The sequence below is a fragment of the Rhinichthys klamathensis genome, unplaced genomic scaffold (assembly GCF_029890125.1).
Source record: "Rhinichthys klamathensis goyatoka isolate OS25496 unplaced genomic scaffold, OSU_Roscu_1.1 h1tg000231l_1, whole genome shotgun sequence".
In the NCBI taxonomy this organism is placed as follows: domain Eukaryota; kingdom Metazoa; phylum Chordata; class Actinopteri; order Cypriniformes; family Leuciscidae; genus Rhinichthys; species Rhinichthys klamathensis.
Window position 1 is genome coordinate 480,483 of NW_026606755.1, and position 25,017 is coordinate 505,499.

Genomic DNA, 25,017 nt, shown 5'->3' on the forward strand with positions numbered 1-25,017 from the left:
TTATATTTTATTTTCGGTAGCCAGCAGTTCCGTGAGGGACTGCTGGCAGGTATTTTGTTTGTTTATTTCATTTAAATAAAGTTTTAATTTGATTGTCCGCCGGTTCCCGCCTCCTTCTTCCCTGAACATTGCTACAGTCAGTAAACCATTTACCAGTGGTTTTGGCACTGTGAGCAGGTGCCAGGTTGTGCTGAAAAATGAAATCTTCATCTCCATAAAGCTTTTCAGCAGATGGAAGCATGAAGTGCTCCAAAATCTCCTGATAGCTAGCTGCATTGACCCTGCCCTTGATAAAACACAGTGCACCAACACCAGCAGCTGACATGGCACCCCAGACCATCACTGACTGTGGGTACTTGACACTGGACTTCAGGCATTTTGGCATTTCCTTCTCCCCAGTCTTCCTCCAGACTCTGGCACCTTGATTTCCGAATGACATGCAAAACTGAGCAACAGACCAGTGCTGCTTCTCTGTAGCCCAGGTCAGGCGCTTCTGCCGCTGTTTCTGGTTCAAAAGTGGTTTGACCTGGGGAATGTGGCACCTGTAGCCCATTTCCTGCACACGCCTGTGCACGGTGGCTCTGGATGTTTCTACTCCAGACTCAGTCCACTGCTTCCGCAGGTCCCCCAAGGTCTGGAATCGGTCCTTCTCCACAATCTTCCTCAGGGTCCGGTCACCTCTTCTCGTTGTGCAGCGTTTTTTGCCACACTTTTTCCTTCCCACAGACTTCCCATTGAGGTGCCTTGATACAGCACTCTGGGAACAGCCTATTTGTTCAGAAATTTCTTTCTGTGTCTTACCCTCTTGCTTGAGGGTGTCAATGATGGCCTTCAGGTCGGCAGTCTCACCCATGATTGTGGTTTTGAGTAATGAAACAGGCTGGGAGTTTTTAAAAGCCTCAGGAATCTTTTGCAGGTGTTTAGAGTTAATTAGTGGATTCAGATGATTAGGTTAATAGCTCGTTTAGAGACCCTTTTCATGATATGCTAATTTTTTGAGACAGGAATTTTGGGTTTTCATGAGCTGTATGCCAAAATCATCAGTATTAAAACAATGAAAGACCTGAAATGTTTCAGTTGGTGTGCAATGAATCTAAAATATATGAAAGTTTATTTTTTATCATTACATTATGGAAAATAATGAACTTTATCACAATATGCAATTTTTTTTAGAAGGACCTGTATGTGCTTTATAAGTATAACAAACAGCCAATATCCTAATGTGGATGCTAATAATTTAAAAGTGAGAATTGGACCCTAAAAAGTTTCACCGGAATACTTATGGTATATTAAGGGCAAAAATAATCATCTGACAATTTATTATTAGGGGTCTAAGCAGCGAAGATGCTGGAACCCTATTGTGTTTGAACTGATTGGCTACTTCTGAATTTATCTTCATTTTTCTGCCTAAAAGTCTATGCGTGTCAGAGGCCTTTGTGACACCTGTGTGTTGCTCCAACCTGTTTCATCAAACTCTATCAGTGAAGATTCAAGATAGACTTTGCTGTTAAAAAAAACACATAAGATACATTTCAATTAGATCACTAATCATTCACATGGGCCACTGGTGCTTGGACCCCGATGATTGACGCTTGCAGCTATATTTATATTGTAGGCCTATACCTTATACATAAAAATATTACTTTTACATGCATTTGATGATACGTAGGCTTGCATATCACCTAAAACATATTCAGTGGATCACTAAAGTACACACATGGCATTGCTGATGTCAAAGCAGAATAAGCTTTACTTTTAATTTAAATACTGTTGGGGAATTTCATTTGTCTCATACATGTCTCATACATGGGTCTGAATATAAGATGCTGTAATGCTAGAGAAAACCAGGTCTAAATGCTGTAATATTGGAGAAAACCAGGCCTAAGGATATGAAATGAACAGAAAACTAGGCCTGAGGGGAGGTTGGATAAGGACAGGAGAAGAAACTGGGTGAAAGGACATGAAAAAGGCAGGTTGGTTAAGGACAGGAGAAGAAACTGGGTGAAAGGGCATGGAAAAGTACCTGAAAATCATGTATGAAGCCATTTTTAAAAAGGTACGCATGCGCAAAGAAAGATACGCATGCGCAAAGAAGGTTGCCCCAATTAAAAATGAAATAACGATGCAGGTGTTTCTAATCGTGGCGACAGGCCAAGGAGGAGCAAGAAGAAAAAAGATAACTGTATGAGCGCTAATTGGACAACTAACGATAAGAGAAAGGTATAAGATCTGAGTATTGACCATTGTAAGATTCAGATGACTAGCTACCATCTCACTTTGTTGAATTGCTCAATAAAGTTATTCTTCTGAGACCTGAAACTTCGACTCTGAAAGATTTCTTCTGAGACCTGAACCAGACTTTGAAGAATTGAACCAAAGATCGAGAATTTGCCACAACATATTTGGCGGTGCCAGCCAGGAGCGGGCAGGGGTCAAGCAGCCGTGGTGAAGGCCCTGGTGGAGATCTCACAAAGCAAAAAACAGCCGGCCGGCATAAATAGGTAAGCAGCTTTTGCTTATTATTTTGTTTTGTGAGGTCACTACTGGTAAGCTTTCACCCTGGTTAGTAATTGTTTTTAAATACTAGACTCCACCGTAAAAAGAACCTAAACAGACAAAAATTAATTGAGAAGAGGGCAGAGAGGAGTCGGGCTTTCAGGTCCTGGAGAAGCGCATGTGTGTGAATGAGTGCATGAATGAATGTGATTAACACCTACAAGAGGGGCTGTAGGGGGTAAACAACACAAGAAGGGCTGTGTTTTACCTGAGTGAATGTTAAATAACCTGTAAGAAGGGCTACAGGGGGTAAACAACACAAGAAGGGCTGTGTTTTACCTGAGTGAATGTTAAAAACCCTATAAGAAGGGCTATAGGGGGCAGATCACAAGAAGGGCTGTGAATTTGCTTGTATGAATGACAAAGATATAAAGAAACGCTATAATTGTTGTTAGTGTTGTTAAGTGTAAAAGTGTGCCGGCTGAGGGATAGCGTAAAAAGTGGAAGATCTGCAGAGAGAAAAGAGAGAACATTGAATTACAATATATCAGTTTAATAAAAATATTGATCAAAACAGGTGATTAATTTAAAGAAAAAGTTAAGAGAATAGGTAAAAATTCCCCAGATAGAGAGAAGGGGTGCCTTCTGACTGTAGAAGCAGACGGAGTGGCCTGCAGGTCAAAACTGGGCACGCTGCCAAAAAGCCCCTGAGCTACTGATAAGAGAGAGACTGAGTTGAGGGAGAAAGAACAACAGTAATAAAATTGTGCACAGTGAATAAGAAGCTTCAAACTATGAATTAACAAAATAATTGAAGAAATTGATGGATGGCAAAAATCTAATTGGCGAAAAGAAATCCCAGAAATATAGACAAAGAATATCCCAAGATATTGGTTTTGTCGTTTGTTTGGTCACCTGCCAGATTGCAAGCTCTGTGACCCTGACAAAGAGACACAACCTCTACTAGACAAAAAGTAAAGTCTATTAGTATATTAGGAAAAGCAGTGAAAGTGTGTGAGTGTTGTAACGTGAGAAGCGTGTGTGTGTTGTGTGTGTGAGTGTGGTAACGTGAGAAGCGTGTGTGTGCGTGTGGGTGTGAGTGTTGCAACGTGAAAAGCGCATGTGTGTGTGTGAGCGCTGTAGCGTGTGTAACTATTCCAGCACAAGGAAACGCGTTTGGCGTAAAGAAAATACGCTTTTAATGCAAAGAAGTGCTGCATTTGTATATGTTTGTTTGTCTTAAACGCGAGAAGTGCGTCAAAAAAAAGCACGAGAAGTGCGCTAAAAAGTGCGAGAAGTGCACTTGGGGGGCTGTTAGTCTTTATTTGTTTGTTTGTTCTAGATGTTTTGTTTGTCTTAAATGTAGAAAGTGCACTGAGTGTTTGGTTATTTTTACCAAGACTGAGTGGTGAGGAGGGCAGTGTAGAGAGAGGTTAATTAAATATATACATATATGCAAGAAGTGCATTAACTAAATAAAAAGATTATTAATAGATAACTGAGATAAAATAAGGTGGTTAAAAATACAAGAATAATAATATGTTTTAGGAACATCTTTAAGAAAACAGACAAGAGGTGCCTTTTTGCTTATCTCTGGACACACTGCAGGTCCAGTCTGGGCGTATTGCCAGCAAAGCACTGTAAGCGCTGCGATCCAGACAGAGAGAAACAGTTTTTGCTGGACAAGAACTGAGTAAAGAAGCATTGTTTTTGCATTTGGTATAAGATATCAAATAGCGAGTGAATGTATGTGTATGTGTGTGAATGAAATCCCGGGTGTGTGAATGAATATACTAACAAACTAAGTGTATCTGAGTTGAGATAAAGAAATAAGGAGGGAGAGAAGTGACAGAGAAGGAGAGCTTTTTATTCTTTTATTCTTTTTTTTTTATTCTTATTCTTTGACAAAAAAAAAAGACACATGTGGACCAGAGTGAGAGATCATTATGAGGCAGAGGAGAAGAGAATATAGAGAGAAAGAAAGGACGAAGATGATTTTAAACAGGCATTAAAACTAACCAAAGGCATTGAGAATCACTTCTGGTTAGAAAATGAGTTTATAGATAACGAAGGGCAGAGACAGGAGTTGACAGACCAAGGGAAAAGTGAGCTCTTTAAAAATTGACAAAGATCACAAACTTGGATCAGCTTGAGCAAGAATGGCCCTTAGTGGATTGGCATAATGTGATAAAAAAAAAAAACAGTTAACTCTTGAAACCCTGAGACCACACCTGAAAAAATTTAATCTTCAAAAAAACACCCTTTTGGACTCACAGTTCACTGCATTAGAAATAAAGATTGACCCAATATTAATCCCGCATCTGAAAAGAAAGGCACGAAAGCGTTGGCCTGGGTTATCAGGAGGGGTAACTATTCTGAAAAATGTATATATGATGGTGGGTACATCCGTAAGGCTAGTGAAGTGGGAAAGTGACATAATCTTTGAGGTTGGAAGGGCAAGAGATATTAGACCGGTGTTAGTGGACAATTGGACACTGGCAAGATTGATGGTAATGGCAGTTTTGAGAAATAATCCAAGCAGAATTAATCATCTGTGGTTAGAAATACGACGAAGCAGAGAAGAGACAGAAGAAATGTCAGTGACAGCTGAGAATGTCACAGCTCTGGACCAATAGGAAGGGCAAGAGAGGGAATAAAGGGAGGAGGTTCTTAAACAAAAAAGAAAGAAAAACTTTAATTGATTTATTTGAACCATTAACATTAGAAACTTGTACCAGAGAGGAACTTAATATATCAATAACCATGTGGGAGGGACATGAGATGAAATTGACCCCATCTCTTACTTATTTGTATAGGGAAGGAGATATAACTGCACGAGGCCAGTGGTTTGACTAAAACATAGCCTTTTGAATTAATATACCTGGGGGAGAACATAATTTGGCAGCGCAGTACATAGAATGAGCTAGAAGAAGTGACGCAAAGTCATTGTCTAAGGTACCAATACGAACCATTTTTAAATATTTTAAGAAAACAAAACAAATACCTGAATTATTAAATATTAGCAGAAGACTAAGTGATTGTGCCTTAACTAATTAAGTGGGGTACAGATAACAAGGTGCTGAGACGATGGCTTCGATGTCACCCCAAGAAGAGCCACCAGTAGAGCAACTGGCCTCTCAATATCCAATATGTAGGGACACCATTAAGAAATTATCAAAAAAGTGGGAAAGAAGGACCAAAAAGCTAAACACAAAATGGCCAGCAGAGGGAACATTTGACTTAGCTATGTGTAGGGAAATGGGAGCTCTGATAAAAAATCATAAAGCTCAAGATAAAAGTAAGAAAAGACAGGAGAAGCGTGACAAAGAACAAGAAGTGCTGAATCTATTTAGGGATGTGGGAATTCAACTAGTAAAGGAAATGAGGGATAAATTAGGGAATAAAGATATTAAGATAGAAACTCCACCCCCTTATGCACCACCCTATGATATGACTGGAAAGCAGCTGCCTCTGATGTCTGGAATAGTGGATATTAAAGGCCATGTGACCTTTGCTGATGACGAGGAAGGAGAAGGGGAGGTCAAGCTGGAGCAAGCAGAAGCAGAGGACATGAACAAGAGTGAAGCCCCTGGAAAACAAGCCACTGCCAGTAGAAGGGGATCTCTTGCGGAACAAGTGACTGAGTATGAGCGGACCCCCAGAAGGATGGATGATCAGAAGTGAGTGTGGGGAAAGTCCGTACAGTGAATGGGCAGAAAAATCCCAAACCTACCCAAGTGAGGATGCCACCTTAGCTGACCCATATCGTCATGCAAAAACAGCACTATATGACCTTGAAAGGACAAGAGAGAGGAAGATGGAGGCTGCTAGCAACTTTATCCAGGAGCGCGACAGTGCAGCAAGGAGAAAGATAAAGGAAGATATCCCACACGCCTGCCTTGATGACAGTGAGATGGATCGACAACTCAGCATTGCCGAAGAACTGATTGAACAAGAAACACGGCGAATGCGAGACCTCCTTGAAAGATCCAGGGAAAAGGAGAAGAAAAGAGGTCAGGAATACAGGAGAGGATCACAGAAACATCCTGTGAGATCCCGCTCCACCAGTCCCAACAGAGAATATAAGGCTGTGACCGGCACCCTCCTACTAGAAGATCTACCCCACAGTGAGCCATACTGGAAAAGAGGGCAAAATTTCAGACAGCCACCTCCCAGTTTCAGTCTGTTCCGGGAAGAAGAGGGTCCAGACAGTCAACACAAGCAATGCCCCATTCTGATCAAAGGACAACAAGGACAATACATCCCATGGGCAGGACAGGATCTGGAAGGACTGATTTCCCGCCTACCTGATCTACATGAAGGGGCAGGAAAATGGATCAAGCTCTTGGAGGAGGAAACAATGGGACGGATCCTAGCCATTGGTGACATCAAAGCATTGCTGGCAAAATGTGTGGGAGGGGCTAAGATGAATGAGCTTCTGAAAGCATCAGGAATACTAGGAGCAGTGGATTCAATAAGAATGGATGCCACACCCCTGGACAAGTACAGAGCTAACATATGGCGTGCCCTGAGAAACGAGTATCCAACCCAAATGGACCCCAAGATGTTGAAAGGAGAATCAATTGGGGATGAAGAAAACCCCATCACCTATGTCCAGAGACAATCACGAAGATGGAAGCAGGAGTTGGAAAGGGATCCTGAAAAAGACCCAGTCATGTCAGCACTTTTCAGGACAGCCATAATTGACGCCATGCCCCCCGCAGTTAAAGCCAAGCTGGAAGATGTGGTTGGACTAAGTTCAAAACCGACAAGAGAGTTCAGTGATCATGTGGCTCATGCAGTGGAACAATATCGTAAGAGTGAGCAGAAACTGAAGAGTCAAGAAAGAGAGCTACAAAGAAGACTGACCCAACTACAACTGGATGAGCTGGTGAATAAGAAAAAGAAAGCCCAAGCTGCTGTAAAAGAGACTGAAGACCTGTCTGCAGTAATGGCTGCTGTGAATGTACCAAGCCAGATGCCACAACCACAAGTGGTGTCGCAGCCAGCACAAGTCATGCAACAAGTGCCAGCCAGCATGAGTCAGAACATTCCACACAGCAGTAGCCAGCCACTACAACCAAATGGACCCATTGTGGTCTACCTGCCTGAACAGCAAGACTACAGAAGCAGGGCAATGGCAGCGCCAGGAAGAGGAAGAGGAAGAGGGAGGACATACGGCAATCAACAAAGGAACAGTGACCAGCCAAACATATGCTGGGGATGCAACCAACCTGGACACACCAAGAGACATTGCCCAGTGAACCCATGGCCACAAGATGAGATGCAAGGTCAGATGCAACAACCCTGGCAGCAGAGATCCATGAATCAGCATCACCAAGTATCAGGGCCGGTCAACCCATGGCGGGGCCCAGACCAAGGATACTAGGGGTGCCCAGAGAATCCTATGGGGAGGAGTCAGCTGCCAATGCTATCATCTAACGCTGACGAAGAGCCTATGCTGAAAGTGGAAATAGAGGACAAGACAATGCCCATCATGCTGGATACAGGGGCAACTTACACATGTTTAAGTCCAAACTATGCCGCTCACCTCCTCAGGTCTGGAAAATACGTCAAGACAGTAGGATTCTCGGGACTGACACAACTAATACTAATGACGACCCCTGTCAGCATTAAAGTCAAAGACTCAGAAATCAAAATCCCTGTGCTAGTATCAGAGCAGACGCCAGTCAATCTGTTGGGTAGGGATGCCATTTGCAAACTAAAACTACAGATTTGGTGCTCCCCGGAAGGAATATACATAGAGAAGGCAGGACTAAGACAGATGATAATGATAGGTGAAACAAAACCAGAAGACTCACAAATAAATGTGTTTTGGATAGGGAACATACAAAGAGGAGTAGAAGAAACACTAGGAAAATGGGGAAAATACATACAGGCGCAGCTTCAGAAACCAATGACTCCCAAAACTGAGTATCACTGCACCATGAGATATGACCCCTTAAGAGATGAAGAAATAGAGCGAGAATGGTTAGAGGGTACTAAAGGCCAATCTGTGGGTTTGATTTCAAATTCAATAATCATAGGCCCAGCAGGAGCAGCACTGCAGATTGATAACTGTGAATTCACAAACACTTGGTTCAAGGTAGAGAATTCTGTTCCACATGTCACTTTGCTTACAAATGAGGGATGTCAAGCACAAGATTTAGGCCCAATGGTAGTGAAGGCAAAAGGAAAGCTTTGGGAAGCCACTGATAACCCTTTCATTTTTCAAACAAAAGATATGACACATCTCAAAATCATCTGCACAACCAAAATGGTAGGGATCCCACAGCTGATAGTTGAAGAAAGAGAGAAAGATGATCTGAAATCCAGGACAGAGGAACTTATATTGGAAATGGAAAAACAGGTACCCCCAAATTTGTGGTCAAAATATGACACTGATGTAGGGCTAGTTAAGTCAGCAAACCCCATTAGAATCAAGGTGAAGAGTGGAGTACAGTTGCCAAGAAAACAACAATACCCATTGAAACGTGAAGCAGTGGAAGGGATAAAGAAAACAATTGATGGATTGGTTGAGGCAGGAGTACTGATTGAGACAATCAGTTATTGTAATACCCCAATTTTACCAGTTGAAATAGCCAACAAGTCAAAGTGGAGGTTAGTGCACGACGCTATTGACGAATGTTCCACCTGCTGCTAATTATTTCACTGTGATTGATCTCTGTTCTGCATTTTTCAGCGTTCCATTAGCAGAAGAAAGCAGACACCTTTTTTCCTTCACTTACCAAGGTAAACAATATACATACACTAGAATGCCTCAAGGATTTAAACACTATTTACACTCATCATAAGACTGCTGACTTATTAGAACAAGGGCGATTTGTTTTAACACAGGCCAGATGCTTAGCATATTCTATATTGACAACTTATCTTGATATCACGATAGAGCGATGTGCCACAACAAATCCAGCTAATTTTGTCCCGCTGGAGGGGGAAGGAACACCTCATGAGTGTGTTTCTGTCTCTCTAGCGTTTACTCGTCTGAGACCAGATTTGGAATCAACACCAATTGTTGATGCAGACGTCGACTACTTTGTTGATGGCTCATGTTTTAGAGACCACTTAGGTAACCATGCTGGTTTTGCTGTTGTACAAAAAGATGGAGATAATTTTACTCCCGTGATAAGTCAACATTGTGAGCAACCTTGCTCAGCACAATTGGCTGAACTTAAATCACTTACTGAAGCTTGCATATTGGCTAAAAACAAAGCAGCCAACATTTATACTGACTCTGCATATGCCCATGGCGTATGTCATTTATTCGGTGCAGTGTGGAAGAAAAAAGAGGATTTAAAAAGAGTGATGGAACCCCAATTCAACATGGAGACCAAATTACTAAATTGATTACAGCTATGATGTTTCCTACAAAATTGACCATAATTAAATGCCAGGCCAATAAGAAAGGTAATGACTTTGTCATCAAAGGCAACAATGTGGCTGATATGCATGCGAAACAAGCCTCTGGATGCCAATTAGCGGTAATGGCACCCTAAGTCCTGATCCAGCCTCTCCCCACCGTAGAAAGTATTGCCCAAATGCAGTCCATAGCAACACCACCTGAGATATACCTATGGCAGCAAAGGGGGGCGACAAGAGATGCAAACAATATATGAAGATCACATGAAGGCCACATGATAGCCCCCACCCCATCACTTAACATTTTAATTCCGGATTCCCACAGTTTTGATCACTGTGGAAGGGGGGAAATGATAAGGACGATAAAAAGGCAAGGATTTTGGTCCCCATACTTACAAACAAGGGTAGATTAATTTTTTTAATGAATGTGAAATTTGTGCAAAAAATAATGTCAGAAAAGGAACAGCAACCCCAATAGGCTCTATTCCAGTTCCAGAAGGATCTTTTAAGCATCTAGTAATGAATTGTGTAGAAGATACATGTTGGTTATTATAGACAGGTTACAGCCAAGATGGATACCATATGAGTTTAAAGCTAGAGACGAGGCAGCAGCAGGATTTGAATCAATATTTGTATGGATAAGGCCAAATAAGAATGGGGAATGGATTAATTACATATATTACAATCAGCAGAGATTCATCAACTACATAGATCAAGCACTTGATGCCTTAGGTCACCAACTAAAATACACTAGCAGAATGACATGGCAAAACAGACAAGCCCTGAATTGGTTATTGGCAGAAAAAGGAGTATGTGTAATGTTTGGATCTGATTGTTGTACCTTCATCCCCAATAACACACCCACGGATGGATCTTTTACTAAAGCCATGAAGAAGATAAAAGAATTAAGACAGGAAGTTGCTACCAATGCGGGGAGAGACGGGAGCTTGGGATACTGGTTTGATTCCATATTTGGATCATGGAAAGAATGGCTTATTAAGGTGGGAATAATAATAGCAGTGACTATTGGTGTTATTTTTGTGCTGCTCTGCTGTGTTGTGCCTTTTTCTCAGATCCATGCTGGCCAGTGCAGCTACAAAACAAATGATCAATGTGTCAGTGAAACCATCAGGCATTGACATTGGATGCACCAACTCAGGAGTATATCCAATTGGTTCAGGCCTGGATGAACTGGATGACTTCCTGTGAGAGGTTGGGTGAAGAAGCAAGGAATAAGGGTACCTTAATTACTTTTGATTTTGATAATCTTTTTACTCTGTTTTTGACAAGATAGGGAGATAGCCCCACTGTGTATTTTGATTTGGGGATAAAATTAGTTAGAACAATTAGAGTACGGGTAGAGTAGGAAGTTAGTTAGAGGGGTTTTTCTACATTCCTTTGGTTTTATATAAGGGCCCTTATTTCCTGAATACATTTACTCATATTATTTCCTGAATATATTTACTCATATAATCTTTTGAATATATTTTACTCATATAATCATACGGAAGATATTTTACATATAATCACACCAATTGTTCACTTTTATAATGTGTGTATGAGAGGGGACGATAGAAGGTTTAAAGCAGGTCATTGCCCGTGGTACGAGGTAATGCAACAAGAAATAATGGGAAAAAGATAAGAATGTTTTTTATTACTATTAATCACTTTATTCACTTACTAAACTTTTATATTTTTTGAAAACCTTATATATTCCTGTAACAAGTTAAAAAGTTTAGAAGCCTAGTAATTACATGTATTAGACCATTGGAACATGTATATAGTTATAGTGCAAAAGAGGAATTATTTGCAAGCGCGGTCATCGTCTGTTGAAGAACCAAGAGCTGACTCAACTGGTGGTTTAAAAACCCGCTGTCTGCTCCAACACCAGATAGCGCCCCTGGCTGGACTGGGCACCTCTGGCAACGATGGAGCAACCCAGATAGCACTCCAGGCCACCGGAAGCGCCTGCGCAGTTCCTCTGGCACCGTTGGACAGAGTCAAGAATTTAAAGAAGCATGTAATGTATTAATTTAATTAAATGCATTGAGTGGTTTTGAAGTAAGAAAATACATCCCCTTAAAAGTGATGTAAAAGGAAGGTGGGATCTTTTACTCCATCCTAGTCAATTGAGGGCGGAGATGTTTGGTCCTACTCTTCCTCCAGGGTGCACCTTTGTGAATGAAGTCTGGTTGATAAAGATGGATGGTCTATATTGACCATGTTGTAGAGTAAAGAAAGAAGATTGATTCATAAAGATGCATTCTGGGAGACAAGTTGAGTGTGGGACTAGAAAAAGTCCCAAATGGGGGATGTGTTGGGGAATTTCATTTGTCTCATACATGTCTCATACATGGGTCTGAATATAAGATGCTGTAATGCTAGAGAAAACCAGGTCTAAATGCTGTAATATTGGAGAAAACCAGGCCTAAGGATATGAAATGAACAGAAAACTAGGCCTGAGGGGAGGTTGGATAAGGACAGGAGAAGAAACTGGGTGAAAGGACATGAAAAAGGCAGGTTGGTTAAGGACAGGAGAAGAAACTGGGTGAAAGGGCATGGAAAAGTACCTGAAAATCATGTATGAAGCCATTTTTAAAAAGGTACGCATGCGCAAAGAAAGATACGCATGCGCAAAGAAGGTTGCCCCAATTAAAAATGAAATAACGATGCAGGTGTTTCTAATCGTGGCGACAGGCCAAGGAGGAGCAAGAAGAAAAAAGATAACTGTATGAGCGCTAATTGGACAACTAACGATAAGAGAAAGGTATAAGATCTGAGTATTGACCATTGTAAGATTCAGATGACTAGCTACCATCTCACTTTGTTGAATTGCTCAATAAAGTTATTCTTCTGAGACCTGAAACTTCGACTCTGAAAGATTTCTTCTGAGACCTGAACCAGACTTTGAAGAATTGAACCAAAGATCGAGAATTTGCCACAACAATACTTTTAATCCTGTGTGATTTCAGAAGTTAAGTGATCTTAAAATTACAGACTTATAAGGAGTTCTAGAAGTTTACATTTATTACAGTTTTCTGACAATTGTGTGTAGTATATGTGATACCAGGGCAAGTGTCACTGTCTAAAAAACTGTGACACTTGTGGTTGTGTGTTCGGAGCCGCATGTCCAGATCGACACAAAGAGCAAATGTGCACGTAAGCATCTATAAACTGTGTAAAAAATTAAGAGCTACAGTATATACAGATATTGTGTATACATATTTCAATGATAAAATATGATACTGTTTGCTGCCTTAATATATCTTAAAATTAGCCTGATTTTGGAAACCCAGCAGCAATGGAAATAGAAAATTAATGTTTGTCTTGAGAGGCACTTCTGCTTTTCCACACATCTACTCTGCCTTTCTCATGTTAAGACAGAGGAAGTCAGTGTCAGACTCACTGTCACACATGTGTCTCAGAAAGCTGTAGCTCTCTAATCTATGACAACATGAACCTGCTTTCTATCCTTTTATTGGTCCTTTGGTCAGCTTTCAGTAAGTGGATCACATTTCTTTGCTTCAGATTTTGTCTCTATCTACTGTAAGGACAGGTGTTAATACATTTTTTGTTGTGTTTTTGTACAGATTCATCTGATGCATGGTACCGAAATTACCGTACGACAGGTGCACCATCTAATGACTTTGATCTATAGGCTACATGTTTCTATCAGAAAAATATATCAAAATATTTTAAAATACAAGGATAGCAGTCAATATGTTATTATTATTGATTTTTTTTTTGTTGCTGTTTTTGTACAGAGCCGCGGCCGCCTCACACAACAGCTCAACCTCAATTGACAGGTGCATTATCTAAAAATCCTAATCTATTTCATCAGTACACTTTTCTGTCATTATTCTTAATTCTGTTTTCAGCTGATATAATCTGCACAATATTTTATATATTCAGTCAATATTTGATATAGTCAGTCAAAGTTTTTTTTTTTTTGTGCAGTTGAATGTGTATAGCCGCTAGAATGACGGTATGTGAATGTGTGTAAATATGAGAGACCGTGGTAAAAGAAAAGAGTAAAAAGACAAGCGCACTGCAATCTATGGCTGGATCCCAAATGGCACACTCCTAAGGAGTTAATTTTGTGCCATAATTAAACAAACAAATCCAGCATTTTGCAAACAAACTCGATCTGCTTTGCAAAGGAAAACTCGACTCGCAAACAAACAGAAAGCAATGTGCAAGTAGAAAGGTCAATTTGAGCGAAAATGCAGTGGAGTAACACATGTGTTTTGCAAATATAAATAAATGAGCCTAAATAAATAAATACAAACCATACAAACTGCATGCAACCTTTGAACAAATACCAAATCTAGTGCATACAAATGCATATCTGTCTGTTATGATTGTGAGACACTTGGCTTTTTGTGAGATCTCTCGGCTCGATTTTCTCACAAATGTGTCCAGGCAGATTTTCTCACAATCGCAGTTTCACAGTTGGTTACATGAGGAAGTGCAGACCTAAGAGGCGCTGGCCTCGAGTCCGCGAGAGTGTATTTTGGGACAGGCTTAATGAATTCATGCCATCGAAAGTCAAACAGCCACGAAACTCCTCCCCTCATTTATCTGATTGGGCGTTCGCAATGGGTATCTCGTGTGGAGGCCTGGAGGGTGCGAAAGTGCGGGCTTCGCCCAAGTCCGCATCTAGGGCACAAAGGCGGCGCCCACAAACACTTCTGAGCGCTGAAATGTTGAATGGGACACCCTACAGACTCGTACACATGGCAAGCACACGCAATTTGGACACGAGACCGCGAGTCCACATGACGTGTGCCATTTGGGATCCAGCCAATCACCCTGTGTTTGTCGCTTTGGCCCTGTCTCAAATGGCACACTTCATATGCACTTTCGGTCTTGTGGACTTACAATGACTGCCATATGCGTGTGTCTGTTAAGTCCATGAGATTGTAGAATGTCCCAATTTTCATTTTAGTTTTCAGAAGGGTGCTCACGAACGCCCCCTTTACGGTTACTCTGTGCCCTCGATGCGCACTTTGCTGAGCCAGCACTGATGCAGGCAGACAGACGCGCCGTTACATCACCAAAATGCGGACTAGTCGGAAGACCGCGAGTGCTTGAGGTGCCATTTGGGACAGGGCCTTTGTTGGAATCTGCAACAACTGAGCAGCAGTGGTTTCTACAAAACTCTTCTGAGCTGATCAATAAGGAAAAAGTACTTTGTGTCTCTTTTTTATATTTAGGATCATCTTCCGAGCCCAGATGGTACAATACACCATATTACTGGACCACTAGTAGTAAGTCTTGCATTAATTATATTTTCAACTTTAATATTGACAGATAAGCATTGAAGTCAATATAATGTTTTTTAATCTGTACATGTTTCTGTCATTATTCTTTATTCTGTATTTAATTAGTATAATTATATATAATCTGCATAATATTCTATATATTCAGTCAGTATATCATTTTTATAATTTGAATATAATCTGTCAGTCAATAAACTTTTTTACTGAGTTTTTGTTCAGTGTCATTTTATGCATGGTGTATTAGAGGTTACCCATTTGTTCTGAAATTAGTCAAATCTTTACTCAAAGAGAACAAAACCATCCATAACAATTAAAAGGGATCCAATCAACAAGATCCCTGGAGTCCCCACTCTCACTCCTAAGGCTTCAAAACACCAAAACACTCTTTAAAGTGCAAAAAGTGAATTTATTAAACATAAGTTAATAAGGAGCAACAAATTTCAGGAGGGGGAAAAAACAAATAAGAAAACAAAGCTAACTAGTTGAAGGAAATAATTAACCTAGAAATCAGATAACAAAAAAAAAAGATGCAAAAGCTTCCCTTCCTACTTATCATAAACAAGAGAAAACGAATAATAAATTAAAGAGGCACCACCTCCCTACCATGCTCCGATTCAATAAGGATTAGGATGAAGGATAAGACTTAACATGACAAATCATAAAATCATCTGAGCTGGTCAATAATGTAAAGGTATTTTGTGTCTCTTTTTTATATTTAGGATCATCTCCCATTATTTCAACTTTAATATTGACACTATACTGTATGTGTCAGCATAGAAGTCAATTTAATTTTTGCTGCGTTTTTGTTTTGTACAGAGCCGCCTCTCATAACAACTCAACATCCATGGACAGGTGCATTATCTAAAAACCTTAATCTATTTAATCTACAGACTTTTCTGTCATTATTCCTTATTCTGTATTCAGTTAGTACAATTGTATATAATCTGCATATTATTTTATATATTCAGTCAATATATAATTTTTATACATTTTAAAATAATATCTGTCAGTCAATAATTTTTTTTACTGTTTTTTTTCAGTGACATCTGAAGCATGGCGTATTAGAGGTTACCCATCAACACCAGGTGCCTCATATAATGACTTTATTTTCTGATCATAAAATCTTCTGAGCTGATCAATAATGTAAAAGTATTTTGTCTCTTTTTATATTTAGGAGCTTCTTCAAAGCCCTGCGGGTACTGGTACAATAAACCATGTTATTGGGCCACTAGTAAGTGTGGAGATAATAATATTCATATATTATTATCATATATTTGACATTCAGCTGTTCAAAACGTTTCTTTGTTTCATTGCAGCTCAACCCAGCGAAACGAGCACAACGCAGCAGAGACAGAGTAAGTCCACAGATTTGCACTCTTGCACTGATGCATAATTTTGGGTATTAAAGTAAGATGACTTTTATTTACTGTATATATATATATATATATATATATATATATATATATATATATATATATATATATATGTGTGTGTGAAATGAATGAACATTACTAAAGCACCATATTGGTACATCACATGTATGTCTCATTTCTTTCTAATTAGTTATATTTAGTTTCTAAATTTTCCTAATGGTTTAAATGGTCATAATTCAGCTCTTCAAACTGTAAAAATAAAAATAAATAAAACTGTATCTCTCTTTATCTTAATGAAGCTCAAACCCCCTACAGGAGGAGACTGTATTACCAGACGCCAAGTAAGCCAGCAGGTGATGTTTTGATGCATAATTTTGGCTATTAAAGAAAGAACTGTATTTTCTATTGTTCTAGAAAAAAACTACAAGCATTATAAGAATACATTTTACAATAACTCCACAAATACAGCTGGTCTGGTTAATGTTCTGTTATCTTAAAGAATTAATCAATGCAAGTTTTCAGTCTTTTAGTGTCTGCACTAACATTCTTTATATATATGCAGTATAATTTGTTTTATCATTATTATTTTTAACAGTTCATCTTGACTGTCAGTTTAGAACACAGTTTTGAATTAATAAGTATGTTAATGTTATTTCAGATGCCCCAGAGCCCAACATCGCAGTGTATGGGCAGATGCAGGACAGAGAGCATGTGATAGTGATGTGTTCATTTGGCAGGAGGTTCACTAAGAGCTCTTTCCAGCTGTCAGTGGAGGGTGAACACAACTACACACTGAAGGACCCACTGTGTTATTCAAATGAAAAGTGTGTGTTTGATGTGAAAGTGAGTCCACCTGTTTCCTTCACCTGTGTGCACGAGATTAATTCTGCGGTGAACCGTCGCAGTGAGACCTACACCTACAGCCCATCTGGTAAAACATACTGTGAATACACTACAAATTACATTTTCAAAAGTATTTTAATTCCAATGCTGTTATGATGGCATGTTAGATTTTGACACCTAAACATATGTCAATATACCTAAAAACTTTAAAATTATAGATTTTTACTGTGCAGTGTTTAATGAGGTTTCCTTTCAATGGATTAATGGCAGTAATACAGTGGCATGCTAATACTGTCGCATTATTTCATGTTCAGTAATTGTAAAAAGTACATTTAAGCTCAGCCCAGTGACACGAGCACAACGCATTACCAGACGTAGAGTAAGTCAGCATTATTGATTTTTAATTTTATTTCTATTAAAATTATTATAACTTTACTAGCCATATGGTCACATCGAATGTATGTATAATTTAATTTAATAACATCTAGGTAACCCTAATGAAAAATAAATAAACATACTAAAATGTATTTGAAACTTTATACAAAGTATACTACAAATACATTTATATTTATGTACTTAATATCCTGCAATTGTACTTTTAGTATACTAAATTAATATACTAAAATTCTGCTTAATTGGAAGACTAATTTTGTACTAACGCACTTTAGTTATCCGGAAAGAGTGCTGAGGTCCAACTGAAGCTGTACTTAAGTTTATTTGATTGTGCTAAAGTGGAACTATACTTTAGGTACACTTTAAATATCTTGCACTCTAAAAATGCTGGGTTGTTTCAACCCAAATTTGGGTCAAATATGGACAAACCCAAATGTTGGGTTAAAAATGTCATTAATAAATTTACAGTTGAAAGTGAAAGTTGAAGTTGGGTTAAAATTTTAAATTACATTTTTAACCCAACATTTGGGTTTGTCCATATTTGACCCAAATTTGGGTTGAAACAACCCAGCATTTTTTAGAGTGTGCATTTAAAAAATTATATTATACAGTGATCATACTATCCTTGATAAAAGTGATGTTAAAACACATTTTAGGCTTAATATTAAGAAATGTGCATTGTGCAATAAAGAAGTACTCCAAATAAAGTTTAATTATAATATTTTTATCAGTAAGTATCAAGCGATATGTCAGTAAATATGTTAATGGATTTGTACTTGAAATAAATGTATTTTAAATGTAAAAAGTTTTTTTCACTAGGGTAGTCACTTAATTTTTTCTTGTAACAGCTATAAATACAGCTTTTCAAAATTGTAAAAAAAAAAATAATAATAATTCTTTATTAAGCTTATTAACACCCCCATCATGAGCGTGTTGTATTACAACACACAGAGTAAGTCAGCAGATTTGCTGTTGCACTAATGCATAATTTTTGGTTAAAAGTAAGAACTGATTCTATTTATTTGTTTATTTCTAAATGAAATTAATAAGCATTAATCACCATTTATGGACACATCAACTACAGCGAGATCTATACAGTCTGGTAAAACATAAACATACAAATGGCACTTTCATTAAGGATAAAAGAAGTATTGTAATCCTAATGCCTATTACTTGCATGTTAGATCCAGGCGCTTTGAAATAAATCTCATACTGTATATATGTGCCCTGAAGACCTGGGAGTGTAAATGTATATTTTTTCTATTACAGAAAAGTCATGAATTTCTCATGTTTTTTTCATGGGAACTGTTCCAAAACCACATGTTTTCCATATGCAAAGTATGTTTCACATGTGACCACATATGTTTTTGCTCATGTGAAATTCATGTGTTTTTGCTGGTCCCTGTGTTTGCTTTCAGATTTTCCTGCAGTCTTGGATCAGCATGAGGAAGGAGTATCTTCATTCTATATTGGCTTTTTCTCCTTCATTGTTGTTGGTCTCGTCATCATGACAGCTGCAGTGATCATGGCCACCTTTAAGAGCAATGCTAAAGGTGTGCATTTCACCCAAACAACTAATAATTCTGATCTATTAATTTGCACATGCATATAAAACTACTGTATACATAATTTATGTTGTAGCACTTGGTTTCAGAAAAGCTCAAAAGAACAAGAAAACATCTCAAAAGCGTTTTTTTTGTCACAAGAAAAAGATATTAAACCTATTATAGAACAACAAAAAAAGTTTGCAACTCATTTCAATATTGTCACATACATGGAGTTTGTCGTTTATTTAGCTGTGTGTTTTGCCACATTCATGCTGCTGTACACAACACAATATTAAACTGTTGCATCAAATCAGAAACAACATAAGCAGAATGCATTTGTTTTTCAACAGGTTCAAAGACTACTGGAGCAGCTAATGACTATACGGATGTATAAGAAGACATCAGAGTTTCTGAAGCAATTAATCAATTCAGATTAATCAATTTTTTTGCATGCTGAACGAAGAATACTCTTTCAACATTCAAGTAAAATCCTTATTTTATATACAGCATCTCACAACAGTGAGAACACCCCTCACATTTCAGAAAACATTTTATATCTTCTCAAGGGACAATACTATAGAAGTGAAACGTGGATATATTTTAGAGAAGTCAATGTGCTGCTTGTTTAGCAGTATACATTTACTGTCCTCTGAAAATAACTCAACATACAGCCATTATTGTCAAAATAGCTGGAAAGAAAAGTGAGTACACTCTAAGTGAACATGTCAAAACTGTGTCCAAAGTGTCAATATTTTGTGTGAGCACATTGTTATCTAGCACTGCCTTAATCCTCCTGGGCATGGAGTTCACCAGAGCTGGACAGGGTGTTGCTGAGATCCTCTTCCACTCCTCCATAATGACATCATGGAGCTGCTGGATGTTAGACACAGGACACTTCTCCTTCCGCTTGAGGACGCCCCACAGCAGTTCAATAGGGTTCAGGTCTGGAGACATACTTGGCCACTCCATCACCTTCAGCTTCCTCAGCAAGGCAGTTGTCATCTTGGCGGTGTGTTTGGGGCCGTTATCATGCCGTTCGGCCCAGTTTCTGAAGGGAGGGCATCATGTTCTGCTTCAGAATGTCACAGTAAATGTTGGAATCCATGTTTCCCTCAATGAAGCGCAGCTCCCCAGTAACAGGGACAACATTCTTGTGAGCCAGCTTCAGAAGAGTCTTCCTTCTGGGACGACGGCCATGCAAACCGACTTGTTGCAGTGTGTGGCGTTTGGTCTGAGCACTGACAAGCTGACCTTCCGCTTCTGCAACCTCTAAAGCAATGCTGGCACGATCATGCGTCTGTTTTTTGAAGCCAGCTTCTGCACCTGACGCTCACCACAAGGACTCAACTTCTTTGATTGACCCTCGCGAGGCCTGTAACGAGTGGACCCGTCTTGGAAAACCTCTGTATGACGCTGGCCACTACTGTAACTCAGTTTCAGGGTGTTGCCAATCTTCTTATAGCCTTGGCCATCTTTGTGGAGAGCAACAATTCTAATTCTCAAATTCTTAGAGAGTTCTTTGCCATGTTGAACATCCAGTGGTCAGTATGAGAGAATTGTACTCAAAGCACAAATTTGAACTGCTTTAATACAAGATACACAAATTTGTATGGTCCTGTCAAGCAGACAAAAACATGAACATGATGAATAGGACGCATGTTAAACGACGTACAGCTATTATCACTTAGGGTGTACTCACTTTTGTTGCCAGCTATTTTGACAATAATGGCTGTATGCAATGTTCCCTCTAATGTTTTTTTCTTGGTGAGCAAAACTTTTTTCTAATGGGCGGACATTTTTCGCCACCTGAGCAAAAATATTCTTTATACCTGACCTGTACACCATAAACACAATGGTTTCAACATTCAGTTGTAACTTTTAACTTGATTTTGCCATTTCTATTTTATTTGACCCTTGATGTAACTTATTGGTATTAAATCATATTTTCGAAAAACAAGCAGTTAATTAAAGCTGCAGTCCGGAACTTTTCCTCTTTGTCGCCATCTCTGTTCGAAATCTGTAACTGCAGTGATTCGCAGAATTATTATATTTACGTGAGTTGTAAATCGGCATGAAACAGCGCGGATGAACACAGTGCTTTGAGGCGAGTGCTGCTGTCAGTCACCACGCTGTGTGGATACTGTCATACAGAATCACAGATTCACTTTTTGAAAGTTTGACCAACATAAGAATTTTCATAAGAAAATGTCTTCTGAACAAGTAAGTAAAATCCATTTTTGTTCTGACCAACTAAGGGGGAAAAAGCATTCGACATGATAAGCTTCGTTAGATTTAATCAACGTGATTTACAGCAACCGTGCAAATTATAGCCTACTTTGTTCTCAAATTGTTCATGTTAAAAACATCAGCATTGCGTGACTAATGTTAAATTTAATGTGTTTTATGGTTAGCAGCTACCTCTGTAGTTCAGAATTCATATTCTCCATAATAGCAAAACGAGAAAGGCACAACAAAGGAAACTCCATAACTGTGTGAATTAAGAAAACGTACTGTTGCACGATTGAACTATTGAAATGTCGTACTTGTTCAGCAGAAAAAAGCCGTCTCTTCTTCCGTTTTGAACCCCTTCAAAACACGGAGTTCAAGCACTTTTCAAAAGCCCCGCCGATGTTTAAATCCTTGTGTTCGCATGAGACAGTTTCTTTCTCTTTCTCTAGCCACCTTAAATCCGAAGTACGAAGTCTTTTGGGTTTTATAACTGCTGAATCTCCAGTTGACACTGATGATTGTTGTTTGGATCTTTCTGGATGCCATAAGTTTAATCATGTAAAGTGCTGCGAGAAAAGCCTATACATCTAAACATCTCGTCACGCGCAGTATAGCCGGCTAGCCGAAACTTCTTCTTTATGTGTACGGGTGTGACGTCATGACGCAAAGACATGCTCGAATTTCCCGCGGAAACCCACCAGTACCACTGGAATTAAAATCATTATTACAAGCTAACCGTTTTGAATCTAGCTATGGCAAGCAGATAGTTTTGACCACTGGCAGAATAAGTTTTTTTTTTAATATAATTATTTTGGATTATTTTTAACTTAAAAAAGTTACGGACTGGAGCTTTAAGAAGTCACTAAATGAAGCACATTTTAGGTTACCTGATATTTTTTTACAGTGCTGTTAACTGTACAGTCTTTACCAAGAAATCCTATGAAAAATAATTGACAAAATCTTCTGCAGGACAGCTCAATTCTTTACAATAATAGAATGAAAGAAAAGTAAGCTGTTACACTGAGATGGTTTGGGAAAACCATAAAGTGTTTTTGTACAGTCAATTAATTGTGTACAGGAAGCATTAAACCATCAAAGTTAAATGATTCTTTATTGCTTATGAATTTAAAATATTTTCTTTAGCAGGGGGTTTCAAACTTTTTAATGGCAAGGAGCCCTAAACAATACCTTTGTGAGATTCTTTATTTAGGCTTATAATATAATAAAATATAGGCATAATATAATATAATATAAAAAAAACGAATTGAAGTATTTGAAGTGATATAATATATCAGTTTAAATGCTTCAATTTGTTTACATATTATATTATTATTATATGAAAACAAACTGAAGCATTTAAATAGATCTAATAGCTAAATATTTTCAAGAAAAGTGAATGTGAACTCTTTTATAATCTAACCATCCCTGAAACTCCCGCACACACAAAAACATATTTAAACTAATGATGTATGTTGAGTTTGCACGCGGGTGGGTGTTACCGTTATTGTTACCGTTCTATGTCCATCAACCGTTATTTCCACCACTTTAATCAAACCACTCTTCTTTAAAACATTATGATGTTATTTTATTTCACATGTCTTTGCGTTTCTCGTTGCCTCTCGTATGGGCTCTATGCAAGGCGGTATTTCCGGTGAAGGTCTAAGGATGCTGGATTACTTCCGCCGATCGTAGAGTCCAATGCTATACCGAGAGTTTATATTGGCTTTTATACTCTATGGTTATACTAAAGAAACGTTAGTCACAAAAACAGACAAAATAGACACCCCTCATTTTGATTATGCTTCTTTGTTTATTATATTAAATAAACATAACTATATATAAAATTACATCTAAACGTATTAAAGTTTCGTTTCAAAGACGGGAGGACAGTAAATTTTGAAGACTCTGCCATAATCCCGTTTTCCTCGGTTTTCCTCCGCTTTAATCTCCCCAACCGGAAACTGAAGAGCAGCCTTGCGTCAAATGCGGAACTTATGCGTGCATATAGCCTATTGAGCTATTTGGTCCGCACACAAGACTCACTGCCAATCACACGCGCTCACATCGTTCTCTTTCTATGAAACCTGTAAACTGCATTCACCAGTTTTCACTCTCCCCTTTCACTCTCACTCACTTTCACTCACCCCTGTGAAGTCAAAACAATACATAATCCTTCTGACCCACAATACATAATCCCCCCCCCCCCCCCCCCCCCCCCCATCCTCCTGTGTGCAATCTTATGACATTGTTTTATCTCCTGTCCTTTCTTAAATTAAATCTTTAATTTCATCATATTAACATCTATCTGCTTTCTAACATAAATTAACACAGAATTTTCTTCAAATTTGAATCACATTTTTAAAAACACCTTCTCAGTAGGCATCCACAGTTACATGTTAAATGACCCTGCCCAATGTTTGGTCACTTTGAGCTTCCAAACGACTCCAACTCACCGCACACTCCCGAAGCAGTGTGTCCTAATCAGAAATGTAAACAGATAAGCAGTTCTCTGCCTTCCTTTGACCATCCACCAGTGGCTGATCCAATCACAATATTCAAATCATAATCCTCATCATTACCATTATCATTTCAATAAATTGTTTTATCACTAAAGTGTAGAATTTTTCCCATTCTACTTGATAAGAACCTTTCATATCATTTCAACTTAGGCCCCGTCCACACTACTGCGTTTTCGTTTAAAAACGGAGACCTTTTGCTACGTTTGCACCTCCCGTCCACACTAAAACGGGAAAAACGAAGACCTAAAACGGAGAAGTTTAGAAACGCTGCAGCTCCGGTTTGCGTTTTGAATCTCCGGAGGGCGTTTTAGTGAAGACGGGATAAAACGGAGGACTTTAGAAACGCTGACGCAGAGGCTCACGCTCAGCTCTATGATTGGGTGTCATCAGTCATGACGTGTCCTTCCCTGATTCGTCAGCCACCGTTTCCACCGGCACGCGCATGCCCAGTGTTGGTGAATGGTCACGTGATCCGCGTTTTCAGTCGTTTTAATGTGGACGGAGATCAATTCTAATATGCAGATAAAACGCTGGTGTGGACGGAGATCGTATTCGTTTTAATTCTCCGTTTTTAAACGAAAACGCAGTAGTGTGGACGGGGCCTTAGTCTTCCCCCTCAGCATGTAAATGCATGAAGTACCGGAGTCAGCCTATCTCCCCAGTCCTGATCTCATCAGCATAACAGTCTCATTCACATCTTGATGATAATTCAATCAGCCCAATTGATTCATTTAACTTACAAAAGAGAGAACAGGACTTGCAGAACTCTTATCCTTAACAGGCCTTCATCAATGGTTTCATGAATTTTCTACATGCTAATTTTTTCTTTTCTTCTACTTTCTTTCTCTACATGCCAGTTCCTTCATTATCTAACCAGTACATGATTGTTTGCATACAATCCCCACAGACACATTTCTCACACAATAACCTTTGGTTTTTCACTTCCTTCTTCCAC

At 38.9% G+C, this 25,017-nt stretch overlaps 1 protein-coding gene across 1 annotated transcript in view; it reads left to right on the top strand.

Moving 5' to 3' along the window:
• The window catches only part of LOC130099583 (macrophage mannose receptor 1-like), a 41,349-nt gene extending 20,762 nt beyond the window's left edge, over nt 1–20,587 (top strand). The window contains exons 4-6 of the mRNA XM_056265314.1: nt 17,190–17,462; nt 19,186–19,320; nt 20,436–20,587. Of these exons, the coding sequence (XP_056121289.1) occupies nt 17,190–17,462; nt 19,186–19,320; nt 20,436–20,587 (560 nt within the window). The remainder of the gene's footprint in view (nt 1–17,189; nt 17,463–19,185; nt 19,321–20,435) is intronic.
• Nucleotides 20,588–25,017: the final 4,430 nt, after the last annotated feature.